We start from the raw sequence: 13,810 nt of genomic DNA, 5'->3' as shown, positions 1-13,810 counted from the left end.
CACACAATATGTTGTTAATAAATGAAAACAATAAACTTTACGACAATTATTTTAATACAGTTAAATGAAAACTACATACGCAAATAAATCGTTATATTAAAAAATAAAAAACAAATAAAAAATACATACAATTTAAAAGTTCACAAACTAGAGAAACAAAAAAGATTACACTAAGAACACATAAACTTAAATATAGCTTTAATAAATTAAATAAAACACTTGAACTCATTAGAAATTCAATCACCAAATAAAAAAGCTCTCGAGGTATTTAAAATTTGGTATATAAAAAAATTAACACCTTAAACTTTATTACCCAACACATAAAATGTAATTTTCACTAACGTCTTCAATGAACGATCAATACATTGATCTACCTATCATTACCATTACCATTTGAGCTGGTAATGGAAGAACTCGCTGCTTTAGGACTAGTGTAAAGTGGCATACCCATAAATTTAGGTACTTGTGCTTGACTGCTGCCACCGGCAGCACTTCTAAAACCACTACTTGTCGATGGCACATTTGCATTTGGCATTGAAGTCATACTATTTTGACGTCTAAAAACAAATGCATCCTTATTCTCCTTTTGATAGAAAAATTCACCACTTCCTGCTGGATCCGGTAATACTGACGAACGATACCAAAAGCGATAAGTGAAATACCAGGTGAAAATAGCAATAATACCACTAATAAACTTCTCAATCATACGATGATAGTAGAGCATAGTGCCCACAAGCATTACATCCCATAACAATTGCAAGGCAGCCATACCAATGAATAAAGTGCGTATAATGGGTGTTAGACGTTCATAAAGAAATTTCAAATTTCGCATTTGTTCATCGTTTAGATTGCGTAGAGGATTTGTGCTCGATGTTTCGGCTATAGAACGATCATGTAGTTCGTTGCGTAAATGTTCTTTAATAGTTTCCCATTTTATAATGGGTCTTGCTTCTTCGATAAGTACCAGACTCGAGTGTATTAGAATAAAAGCGTGACCAGATATATCAAATCCATTCCATAAGTGGCCAGCCCGAAGACAACTTGATTTGGTGGAAAAACCTTAAAAAAGAAAAGTTTTATTTCAATGAGAAATTATTCAATTCTGGTGAGTGAAATTTAAATTTTGATTGATTTTTTGTTGAGGATATTGAATTTGTAGTATAAATAGGAAATTTTTGTAAAAACTTGAATTTTTGTGGAAATTTAAATTTTTAGTGAAAATTTAAATTTTTAGCGCTAATTTAAATTTTTAGTAAAAATTTAAATTTTTAGTAAAAATTTAAATTTTTAGTAAAATTTTAAATTTTTAGTGAAAACTTAAATTTTGAGAGAAAAATTAAATTTTTAGTGAAAATTTAATTTTTAGTGAAAATTAAAATTTTTAGTAAAAATTAAAATTTTTAGTAAAAATTAAAATTTTTAATGAAAATTAAAATTTTTAATGAAAATTAAAATTTTTAGTGAAATATAAGAAACTTTAAACAATTGCAAACTGGTCGATAGAAACATTTTCTAACAAAAGTAACATTGGGGATGTTGGGGATGAATTAGGCCGTTAGAGTCTGATGGGCTAAAGCTTTGGATAGATTAATTTTTATATATTTTTCGCTTTTCTCATAATTTCTTCTAATAATTGAAAGATAGTTTTTGAATTAATTGGAATACAATTGACCCCCCGGAGTCTGCCTGTAAAGACTGCTTCAAAACTAAACTATAAATAGCAAAATACTAGTATTAATGTATCTTATTTAAAGGCATTTTCCAAATTCCGAGCTAATGCATTATCAGATCTGCACGATTTATGTAAAATTTTTATAAGGAGCATAATAACAACAAAACTATCCCTCGAACAACATAAAAGTAATAAAACTTATAAGACTACCACTTACCTTTAGCTGTACATTTTCCATATGACGTTTCAATAACATTAAACAATTTCGTCCAGAAAAACCAAAAGAATGTAGCGATAGCAATACGTGGGACATGATGACGCAATAACTTCTTCATGTCACCACAGCACAGTGTATATGAAGTCATCACTACAAATGGCACCGAAAACAATAGAGTCCAACCCCAACCAACTTTTACAAAGTAAACATTAAACAAATTATCCGAACGTGCAAAATACGTCTTGGGAAATGGTATAAAATCACCAATCAATGATATTATAAACAAACTACCCAAATACAGAGCCACCTTAAGATTTGTATCAAAGAAAATAGTCTTTTTACAAATATGCATTATCATCATGACCATTATTTCCCTAATGCTTGTTGGTGGAGCAGTGGGACGTGTGCCTTTGGCTTCAGATCTAGTTACATCAGGCCCCCCGCGGAAGTTCATTTGTGGGCCCGTATACACATTAGGTCGTATGGGTTTTCTTTTAGTGGCCATTTTACCGGATTTTGTACGTTTCGTTTGTTTATTGGTTTTTTTAGGTGATGTTGCAATTATAGTTTTGTTAACGTAAAAAGTGAAAGTGAAAAGTTCATGAGATGTTTCAATATTTTGAGTCAAAGTTCAACTAGTTGCCCAGCAAAGAAAGAACACGTAGATTTAAGTATTTGTTATGTATATTTTATAAATCAAAGTCTATTATTATTTGTTATATTTCATTTGATTATTAAATCGTTGTTTAAAATTACATTTTTTAATTACTTTTTCGTCTTATTTTCTTTAACAATTAAACAATATTTAATGAAAATATTTGTTAAACAAATTCCATGCTGAAGTAAAAAATAGAAAATCACTTCACCTGCAATTTATTTTTTGGTTTATTTTGGGAATTTCCTATGTCAATAAAAAGGGAAATTTATGACAATTGATGAGAGCGATAAGTACGGCCTTATCGACATTGTTGTGTTAACCCACTCAACAGAGTTGTTATTTCATGTTTTCTTTGTGGAATGAAATATTTATAAGGTTGTGAGAGTTGTCAAAATAACAATCAATATACTAAACATTTTTTATTGTTTAGTTTATTACAACTGCCAAAAGCCATATATAAAAAATTTACATTAGAGCTTTTAAAACATCTTATTTAAATTCTCCTTTGACATAAACGATAAGAAAAAGAAAAATAATATATAAAACTCGTATATGTGCAAAACGAAAAAAAATTTTCATTCAAGTTTTTATCAAAATAGAGATATTAAAATATAATGAACATTTAGCAACTTTATTTAATATTTTAAATAACACAATAAAGTTTATTAATTCAAATGGAAAAGTAAAAATATCAAAAGGATTTATATAAATTTTTAGAAATAACAAAGACAAAGTGTAATAAAAACCAAAATTGTTTTTGCTTAGGACTTGCAAAAAAAAAAAAGAGTGAGTAACAAGGTAACCAGCAACCAAACAACCTACGCAATTAACAAAAAGGGTTTTATCAATATCTCCCATAAAATTATACAGTTCAAGTAATAGATAAAAATAATATAAAGTCATTAAAAAAACTAAAATTGACTACGTGTATTAGAAAATATAAAACCGAAAAAAGTCAGTTTTTGCCAAGTCTGATTTTGTGTATTAGGGTGTGTGTGCTTGTACTCGACTCCCCGAGTGTCAACAAAAAATAATAAAAAAGACAAGAAACAAATACTTTTTTCTAAAATGAACTGATTTGTTTCGACAAATATTTTTATAAAATAATGCATTAATTTGCATACATTCATATACATATAACAACTTTGCAAGTCTATACTAATCAAATTTACATGAAACTGCATATTATTTTTATTTTCTTTCTTACTTTCCAAACAAAATAACAATCACACCAACAATTTGCATGCAAGTTTAAATATGAACATTAGACCAGCCCCTCCAAAAATAGATTAAAGATTTTATTTTGTTTATTTGCAGATTTAACTGGATGCTATATTGCACAAATATTGTCTTTAAGTTCTTTACCAAAAAGAGTACTCTTTTAAAATTAAAGTACTAAATTACAATTGAATAATATTCTAATAGTATATTTTCAGTTCAATGGAAAGTCTATTGTCTATACTATAGAATAGTCCATTTATAGATGAGTCTATTGATTATTTTATTGATAAGTCTGTGAACTAGTTTATAGACTAGTCCGTTTATTATCCTATTAACTACTTTATTGTCGAGTCTATTGACAATTGTATATATTGGTCTATTAACTAAACTTACTTAGTTTATAGACCAATCTGTCGATTAGTCTAAGCAAATGTTTATAATATAAAAAATTTACTTAATCTTTAATATCAAAAAAGTAATTTAGCCAATCTCGAAATTTATTTCGAAATTTGTTTTTTTATAATATTATTTTACTTTTGCAAGCTGGCCTAATAAACACACATGTATAGATGTGTATATGAACTTCTATTGCTGTAAGTGACGTCATGAACTGATAACTTTGTGTTTCTTTTACCGTTATAAATATAATTATAGGTAAATTAACAAAATAACAATGTATTTATAAGAATACTTTAAATTTTCTTATTTGCAATTATTTTAATATTAGATTTGTTTTATAGCAAAATTTTTTCATGCACAAAAACTGAACGTTATAATAAACTTTAAGAAGTCAAAAGATTTATCTATATTTTAATACAAAAGAAATACATATATGAAAATAATTCAATTGAACTAGTTCAGTTCTAGTTCAGTTATAGTTCAGTTATAGTTCAGTTATAGTTCAGTTATAGTTCAGTTCTAGTTCAGTTCTAGTTCAGTTCTAGTTCAGTTCTAGTTCAGTTCAGTTCTAGTTCAGTTCTAGTTCAGTTCTAGTTCAGTTCTAGTTCAGTTCTAGTTCAGTTCTAGTTCAGTTCTAGTTCAGTTCTAGTTCAGTTCTAGTTCAGTTCTAGTTCAGTTCTAGTTCAGTTCTAGTTCAGTTCTAGTTCAGTTCTAGTTCAGTTCTAGTTCAGTTCTAGTTCAGTTCTAGTTCAGTTCTAGTTCAGTTCTAGTTCAGTTCTAGTTCAGTTCTAGTTCAGTTCTAGTTCAGTTCTAGTTCAGTTCTAGTTCAGTTCTAGTTCAGTTCTAGTTCAGTTCTAGTTCAGTTCTAGTTCAGTTCTAGTTCAGTTCTAGTTCAGTTCTAGTTCAGTTCTAGTTCAGTTCTAGTTCAGTTCTAGTTCAGTTCTAGTTCAGTTCTAGTTCAGTTCTAGTTCAGTTCTAGTTCAGTTCTAGTTCAGTTCTAGTTCAGTTCTAGTTCAGTTCTAGTTCAGTTCTAGTTCAGTTCTTGTTCAGTTCTAGTTCAGTTCTAGTTCAAGTTTATTTTAAGTTAGATTCGAGTTACAATCTAGTTCAGTTCTAGTTCAAGTTTATTTTAAGTTAGATTCGAGTTACAATCTAGTTCAGTTCTAGTTCAAGTTTATTTTAAGTTAGATTCGAGTTACAATCTAGTTCAGTTCTAGTTCATTTCTAGTTTAGTTTTTATTCAATACTAGTTCAAATCTACTTCACTAGTTCACAATTATGTGAAAATGCGAGATGTCTGGTTGTATAAAAAAACTATTCCTGTGTGTATATTTTTAATAAAAAGTATAAATCTGATTAATACTGAAACAGAATGTGTTACATATGTATATATAAAAAAATTTCAATGATACGTGCTTTTTTCGTGTACTTTATATACTTATAAATTTGCAGGTTATAGAATATTTAATAGGATCCATTTTACGTTTACTTTATTATAACAATACTGTTACTTTCAGTTCTAATTCTCATCTTAAATAAACTTTTACTTAATTATAACATTGTTTATTTTTAAAATTATCTAATTTTAGCCACAAACTAATCTACTATCAAATTATTGGCTTTATTTTTTGCCATGGATCACAGGAATATGAATATACCACGTCTTCCAGGTAATTAATCATTTCTTTTTCGTTATTATTTTGTTGTATAGATAAGGTGTAAAGTTAAATATTTCGCATGTACATAAACCCACCATTATTAAATCCATCTCAAGTACTTCACAAAAAAACATACATTCATATGTATAAATATGATTCAGAGAATATTTAATAATATGTATTTATAAATACGTAGTTGTTAAATATTTAACAATAATAAAAAAGATTTCGATTACGGGTTCATGTTTAAAATTGAAACGGAAATAATGACCATTGTTGATAACAAGAATAATTGGGAAAAATTAGTCTGATGTACAAAATGTATTTCAAATTTAAAAATTAAATTTAAAAACAATTTAAGTTACAAGTGTTTAGTTCTAGAGTTTTTAATGATTTCTAATTAATTAATATGTTAGTATATAATTTTCGGGACATCTTCACTCCCTTTAGATACTGAGCATGCTAAAATAATCTATGAATCATGTCGGTTTATAAAAATACAATTTTAGTTTTATTTGAAGAAAATTTCTTACATTTTCCAACTTCAAACCTTATTTCTTCATTAAATAATTTTAAAATATTCATGAATTTTTTAGTATTGTTCAGTATTTCGATTTTTTGAATGAAATATTGAAATTGTTTATAATATTGATATTTTATATTAGAACATTTTTTGATGTTGAAAATTGTTTATAGAAACTTTTTCGATAATGAAATATTTTATAGAAATTTTTTAGATATTGAAATGTTATTATAGAAAATTTTTCATTATTAAAAACTTTTTATAAAAACATTTTCAATATAGAAATATTCAGTCTCAGCTCAGATCTATTTCAGATATAGTTCAGTTTTAGTTCAGTTATAGTTCAGTTCTAGTTCAGTTCTAGTTCAGTTCTAGTTCAGTTCTAGTTCAGTTCTAGTTCAGTTCTAGTTCAGTTCTAGTTCAGTTCTAGTTCAGTTCTAGTTCAGTTCTAGTTCAGTTCTAGTTCAGTTCTAGTTCAGTTCTAGTTCAGTTCTAGTTCAGTTCTAGTTCAGTTCTAGTTCAGTTCTAGTTCAATTCTAGTTCAGTTCTAGTTCAGTTCTAGTTCAGTTCTAGTTCAGTTCTAGTTCAGTTCTAGTTCAGTTCTAGTTCAGTTCTACTTCAGTTCTAGTTCAGTTCTAGTTCAGTTCTAGTTCAGTTCTAGTTCAGTTCTAGTTCAGGTCTAGTTCAGTTCTAGTTCAGTTCTAGTTCAGTTCTAGTTCAGTTCTAGTTCAGTTCTAGTTCAGTTCTAGTTCAGTTCTAGTTAGTTCTAGTTCAGTTCTAGTTCAGTTCTAGTTCAGTTCTAGTTCAGTTCTAGTTCAGTTCTAGTTCAGTTCTAGTTCAGTTCTAGTTCAGTTCTAGTTCAGTTCTAGTTCAGTTCTAGTTCAGTTCTAGTTCATTTCTAGTTCAGTTCTAGTTCAGTTCTAGTTCAGTTCTAGTTCAGTTCTAGTTCAGTTCTAGTTCAGTTCTAGTTCAGTTCTAGTTCAGTTCTAGTTCAGTTCTAGTTCAGTTCTAGTTCAGTTCTAGTTCAGTTCTAGTTCAGTTCTAGTTCAGTTCTAGTTCAGTTCTAGTTCAGTTCTAGTTCAGTTCTAGTTCAGTTCTAGTTCAGTTCTAGTTCTGTTCGAGTTCAGTTCTAGTTCAGTTCTAGTTCAGTTCTAGTTCAGCTCTAGTTCAGTTCTAGTTCAGTTCTAGTTCAGTTCTAGTTCAGTTCTAGTTCAGTTCTAGTTCAGTTCTAGTTCAGTTCTAGTTCAGTTCTAGTTCAGTTCTACTTCAGTTCTAGTTCAGAAATTTTTTGTTATAAATGGTTTTTATAGAACAAATAGACTGTTTATTAGAAAATAGAACCTGCCAATACTACATCCTCAATAATCTCAAGTAGAACACAAAACATAAAGTTTAAGTTTATCTTCTTCATTTAATTATTCGCCTTTGTGTAATTATTATTATTTTTTTTCAATTTCGTTCATATCCATATTAGTTTTTGTTTGTTTTATTTTCCCTCTTTTTCAACTAAATGTTGTGTTGTTTTTGTATAGATTTTCTTCTTGTTTGGTCTCTTTGTAATAATAATAATATTAAATTAAAACTTTTTCTTTACACCCAACAACATTTGATTTATTTTCCAAAATAAAAAACAAACAAACTAAAAATATCACAAATACTAAAAACTGCCAAAAAATATAAGTAAAAAGGCGTTATTACTAATTAAATTATTAGTATGTACTTAATGCACATTATAAATTTGAATTAAAATAATGGATATAATGAGTTTCGTGTTAATCGTCTAGGACCTGCTATTAATCCACTAGTAGAAAATTCCGATGAACCACAACCCAGTCTATCGGATTTACATGATTTTGAACCCAAACTCGAATTCGATGATACAGAATTGTTAGCCACACCCATTGCACCACAAAGTGAGTAGTTGTTATTTTGAAAATTGGAAATAAATAGTATTATGTTAAAATTAATTTATTTAGATGATGTTATGGATGATGACTTTGTGGTAACTGAAGGTAAATAAGATTTACATAAATATGTATGTATGTATTTTAATAAGTTTTCATTTCTTAATTTGTTAAACAAGATTGCCATGAAGAACCTGAGGATATAGTTAATCCTTTGGAAGATGATTTCGAAGATCAATTAAGAGAAGAAACTGAAAATTTCAGCATTTCTCCTAAACGTACAAATTGTGATTTTTTGGGCACCGATAAACAAGGACGTCATATATTTGCTATATACGCCTCTAGATTTCCAGAGAAATCACAAATGGAAATATTTATAAGGTTGGTAAAATCATGTTCCTTTAATAAGTAGCGATTTGTGAAAATTTTCAAACTTTTTTTTTTTTTTTGTTTTAGAGATGTTATTAAAGAAATCGAACCTTTTGTTGAAAACGATTATATATTAGTGTATTTCCATCAAGGCCTAAAGGAGGACAATAAACCATCTGCACAATTTCTATGGAATTCATATAAAGAACTTGATCGAAATTTTCGTAAAAATCTAAAAAATCTCTATGTGGTTCATCCCACCTGGTTTATACGTGTCATATGGAACTTCTTTAGTCCCTTCATCAGTGAAAAGTTTCGCAAAAAGTTGGTCTACATATCCAGTTTAGATGAACTACGTCAAGCTTTGGGCCTATCAAAGCTTAAGCTACCTGATAATATATGTGATCTAGATGATCGTCTAAATCATAATCGCAAATACGCTGCCAGCAGTAATAACAATATCAGTACTTCACACATGGCAAAAACAACACAATTTGGGGTAACCCTTAAATTTATAGTTACTAATAGTCCATGTTTAAATTCCATTCCACCGATTGTACGCAAATGTGTTGACTCGCTCTCCATTACCGGTATGATCGATACAGAGGGTATATTCCGTCGTTCTGGCAATCATAGTGAAATTATAGCCCTCAAAGATCGTGTTAATCGCGGTGAAGATGTTGATCTTAAAGATGTTAATGTACATGTTATAGCTGGTCTATTAAAAAGTTTTCTTAGAGATCTTTCGGAACCGTTATTAACATTTGAATTATATGATGAGATAACTAGTTTTTTGGGTAAGTAGCAAAAAAAAAATAATAATAAGAAATAATGGACAGATACTTTCAATCTTGTATAATTTTAGAATGGCCCAAAGAGGATAGATCCCGCAATGTAACTATGTTAATACGCGAAAGATTACCTGAAGAAAACTATGAATTATTTAAATATATTGTAGAATTTTTAGTAAGAGTAAGTATTGTTTCCAATAGTTTTTATATGGATTTTCAATATAAAGAAATTTGTTCAGTGTTGTTAAGTTTTTATAGAAAATGTTTTAATATAAAAGTTTTCCAATATTTATATTTTTTATGGAAAATTTTTCAATATTGGATAGATTAGTTTCCAAATTTTATAGGAATTGTTTCAATTTGAAAAATTTTTATATTTATGTTTCAAAATGTATAAGAAAAATTTATTTCAAAATTGAAAAGTTTTTATTGAAAATTTTTCAAATATTGAATAAATAGAAATTATTTCAAAATTGAAAAGTTTTTATAGAAATTATTTTTAAAATTAAAATTTGTATACAGAAATTTTTTAAAAATTGAAAAGTTTTCTATAAAAATTGTTTCAAAATTTAAAAGTTTTTATAGAAAAAATAATTAATACTAATGAACTTCCTTCATTAACAGGTTATGGAATGTGAAGATCTTAATAAAATGACTTCATCCAATTTGGCCATAGTGTTTGGACCAAACTTTTTATGGTCTGGTAAAAATACAACCTCACTCGATGAAATTGCACCGATTAATGCGTTTGTAGATTTTGTTTTACAAAATCACCGAGACATTTATCTGGTCGATATCAATCAACGTCCAACGCCTATTGGCTAAATAATAACAACTACCAGATTAATTAACCAGCATAATCACGGCAATACTGATTGTTTAAACAATTTCCACACTTAATCATAATAAATTTTAATTAAAACTTAAACTAAAAGTCTACAAGAAGAGATAATATTCTAAAATTTTATGTAAACAATTTTTAGTGTATTTAGTTGTTTAAAAAAAATTAACATAGGTCATCACATTATTTTACTTATTCTACATTTTTATTTCGTTATTACCTAAGGTGTTTTGTGTAACCATTTAAAAATATTTTAGTTTTATAAGTCTAATGTTTTTTTTTGTATATTTTCATATTATTATTTAACTATGTAATCAATTGTACTAATTTTTATATAAAAACCCAACAATTTAATTGAACTAAAAAACCATATTTTTTGTTGTATATTTGATAATTAAAATTTTAAAAAATATTTATTTACCAAAGAATTACCAACAAAATGAAAAAAGTAAAGAATTTAAACAACAAAATGATTTTAAACTGTCATTGTAAACTAAATATTTAAAATAAAAAATCTTCATAATTTCATAACTAAATCTAATGTCACAATTTAAAACAAAAACTAAACAAACTATTATAACTCCTTACATAACTGGTGTGAAAAAGTGTTACACAAATATGTCCACCTATATCATAAAAATAAATGATTTTAATGTTCCAAATTAAGTAAACAGAATATGTACGTACATCTTTTTTTAGCTTTTAAGACTTTAAAATTTTATTTTATTTGGCAAATATCAAAATTAAGAAAACTTTAAATCATAACAAATGAAACATTTTGCACTAAACTATACACACACACACACAAATTTATTTCGAAACATTTTTATAATTCAAGAAAGAAAAATAAAAATAGAAGTTAACAACGCACACCAAAAACAAAAAATAAATAAGAAAAGTTTTAAACTTTGTAATATAAATGTTTTTTAAATGTTATATTAACAAAAAATAAAAAAAAAAAATATAATAAAAAATAAACAAATATTTATAAAATTAGCTAAAGTGTTTTAATAGAAGATAAACTTTTTAAAAAATTTCAATATTAAAGTTTTTATAGAAATTGTTTGAAAATTTTTAAGTTTTATAGAAATTCTTTAAAAATTAAGATTTTAAAATTTAAAAATTAGGTTTTTATAGAAGTTGTTTAAAAATTAAAAAGTTTTTGTAGAAATTGTTAAAGACTAGAGAGATGCTTTCGACTATATATTGATATATAGTTTAGCTAAAATCAAGTTAAAGAGTAAAATAAACCCCATGATCATAAACCTATTAGTTCACACTCTTTCCAATAAAATTCAAACACCAGAGCAACAATTTAGACTTTTTCAAAGCATTTAAATAAATGCCTTATCTTTTTATTTCTTTAATTACATCTTCTTATAATGGGAAAAAGTCACAAAAGTTTGTTAAACTACAAGTTATATACGATACAAAATCAAGTTGTTTATATATTAGATTAAAATAATAATTTAAATGTTAATATTTTTCAATTTGCGATTTAAATCGTTGAATTTCAAAATTTTGCGTACGAAGAAATCGCCATAACGATGTGATACCTTAGTGTCGGCAATATGAATCATGTCATCATCAATATAGAAATCCAACTGAAAACAAAACAATAATTAAATATAAAATGTTACAAAAAACATAAAAAAAAATCCAAATTACCTCTGAACCAGACTTGAATTTACCCTCTAAACCACTGGAACCCTTAGTCCAAACCAAATTACGCATCTTATGTTTGAAGCACAATAAACGGATCAACAATTTAGAAACATCATCCTCACTGGCATTGGAATCGATGAACGAAGCTAACTTAGCCAATGGCAAGGTGGTGTAAAGTTTCAAATAAGAGCGGGTGGTGGGTAAATCAGCTTGTTGTCTAACTTCATCCATGAATACTTGCAATTGATGTTCCATGGGATCTTTAACATAATCCTCCATGGGAGCATCAGCAGCTGGAGGACAAGGACTGACGAAACGGGGACAGGCGAACAAAAAGAATGATTTAAATACGTCCAAATCACCACATTGCATTTTAAACATGGCATCGTGATAGTTCTTTTCGCGCAACACCTGTTGGATGGATTCATCGATGCACTGGGGATGCAAGACCAAGCAGATGGCTAACAAATGGTACATTTGTTCGGCTTGTTTGTTGATTTGATCGTTTTGATAGGAACGAGTGCTGTACAATTGTTTTGTGCGTTGAATGTACAAAAGAATATCGGAGAAGGTGCGGATGGCATCAGCATAACGACGCATCATCATGTAGGCAAAACCTACATAGTACGAGGTGGAAATCTGACAAGCAGGAATATGAGAGTAGGTTGATTTTTTGTGGATTTCTATGGGTTCCAAAACTTTAATGGCCTGATAATAATCACCCAACAAAGAGTGTACACGCAATAAGCCAACCAAAGAGAAATAGCCCAACATTTTGTAGAAGGACAATTCACCAAATTCACCAGCAACAGTTTGGGGATCGTTGCCCTGAGAAATGGCTTCCAATTGTTTTTTGATATTGGAGATGTCAACCAAAGAATGGAGAACATTGAGAATACATAAAATACTCCAGACATTACTGTGATTAACACACAATTGATGAATTTCCTCTTGGGTCTTATCAGTCAAACGAGCTCTGCGAAAGAAGAAACAAATAATAATTAAATGTATAAAGAGTGGGTTGTAATCATAAACAAAACCATTTACCTGTATTGAGCAAAGTTTTGGAACTGATAAACAAATTCATCAACCAATTCCCACAACCAAATGTCGGGCAATTCCAACAATACTGGGCTCTGGGAGGAGATTATTAAATTGAAGAAATCACAATAGTTGAAGAAAGAATGAATGCGTTGTTCCAATTTGGGACCACCGGGAATGCGGGCATGAATATGACGATAGTACAATTCTTTGTACAAAATTAAGAACACCTTGTCGTTGTCGACCAAGGAAGCAACTTCTTCCTCATCAGGCCAAGCACTCTTATCAAAATGATGATCACTTATTTGTGGAAAAGTGTTCTCATACATATTCTGGATGTCAAACAACACACCCTCCTTAATAGCCTGGCAAAAGTTGATGAGGAAATATTTGACATTATCGGGCATGCGATAGTAGTTGCGTTCATATTCCAAATCCAATTGTGGATCACCAGTATGGGCATACTCATCATAATACTCCTAAAACATGTATAGAAAAAAGAAACAAGATAAATGTGTGTGTGAAAAAGGAGGCTCAAAATATTTTTTTTAGGTTATGTTTGTGTATGTGATTTTTTTTGCAAACATTTTGCTTTTACAAATTCTGCGGCAAATATTGAACAATATAAGGTTTTTTCCACAAAATTAACTAACCGTAGTCGCAAACTCTTCTCCACTATACATTTTATTAATTTTAATTAGTTATTTATGGGTAAATTTAATAATTTTTCACAAAAAATGACAGCAACACGCCAGCAAGATTTCTAGCAGAAATCACAAAGAAAGAAGCTACAAAGCAAAACCAGCAATGACATTTATTATAAACAGTGTTGCCAATACTTTATAGCTGTT

General features: G+C 28.3%; 3 protein-coding genes across 5 annotated transcripts; 1 reads left to right on the top strand and 2 right to left on the bottom strand.

Moving 5' to 3' along the window:
* Positions 1 to 9: 9 nt before the first annotated feature.
* Positions 10 to 2,776, bottom strand: LOC119607857 (fat storage-inducing transmembrane protein). Its single transcript, XM_037961968.1, has 2 exons — positions 1,890 to 2,776; positions 10 to 1,059 (listed from the first exon to the last, which is right to left on the bottom strand). The coding sequence occupies exons 1-2, from the start codon at positions 2,392 to 2,394 to the stop codon at positions 371 to 373; spliced, it is 1,194 nt and encodes a 397-aa protein (XP_037817896.1). The 5' UTR covers positions 2,395 to 2,776; the 3' UTR covers positions 10 to 370.
* A 310-nt stretch (positions 2,777 to 3,086) lies between these two features.
* LOC119607849 (rho GTPase-activating protein 68F) lies at positions 3,087 to 11,139 on the top strand. 3 transcript variants are annotated; one of them, XM_037961959.1, is made up of 9 exons: positions 3,405 to 3,422; positions 4,312 to 4,422; positions 5,757 to 5,837; positions 8,133 to 8,261; positions 8,325 to 8,360; positions 8,432 to 8,633; positions 8,709 to 9,418; positions 9,487 to 9,593; positions 10,037 to 11,139. In XM_037961959.1, exons 3-9 carry the CDS (start codon positions 5,801 to 5,803, stop codon positions 10,235 to 10,237), a joined length of 1,422 nt encoding a protein of 473 aa, XP_037817887.1. In that variant the 5' UTR covers positions 3,405 to 3,422; positions 4,312 to 4,422; positions 5,757 to 5,800; the 3' UTR covers positions 10,238 to 11,139. The 3 variants fall into 3 exon arrangements, with proteins under 3 accessions (XP_037817889.1, XP_037817888.1, XP_037817887.1); XM_037961961.1 differs by lacking the exons at positions 3,405 to 3,422; positions 4,312 to 4,422 and adding an exon at positions 3,087 to 3,333; XM_037961960.1 differs by lacking the exons at positions 3,405 to 3,422; positions 4,312 to 4,422 and adding an exon at positions 3,235 to 3,345.
* Positions 11,140 to 11,567: 428 nt separating this feature from the next.
* Positions 11,568 to 13,799, bottom strand: LOC119607840 (eukaryotic translation initiation factor 3 subunit L). The gene is made up of 4 exons (XM_037961949.1): positions 13,613 to 13,799; positions 12,966 to 13,438; positions 11,922 to 12,894; positions 11,568 to 11,857 (listed from the first exon to the last, which is right to left on the bottom strand). The coding sequence occupies exons 1-4, from the start codon at positions 13,640 to 13,642 to the stop codon at positions 11,723 to 11,725; spliced, it is 1,611 nt and encodes a 536-aa protein (XP_037817877.1). The 5' UTR covers positions 13,643 to 13,799; the 3' UTR covers positions 11,568 to 11,722.
* Positions 13,800 to 13,810: the final 11 nt, after the last annotated feature.

The sequence above is a fragment of the Lucilia sericata genome, unplaced genomic scaffold, assembly GCF_015586225.1.
Source record: "Lucilia sericata isolate MDLA Ls3-8-SP2 unplaced genomic scaffold, ASM1558622v1 Contig000755F_arrow, whole genome shotgun sequence".
In the NCBI taxonomy this organism is placed as follows: Eukaryota; Metazoa; Arthropoda; class Insecta; order Diptera; family Calliphoridae; genus Lucilia; species Lucilia sericata.
Note: the sequence above shows the minus strand (reverse complement) of the source record. Positions and strands in the feature narration are given on the sequence as shown.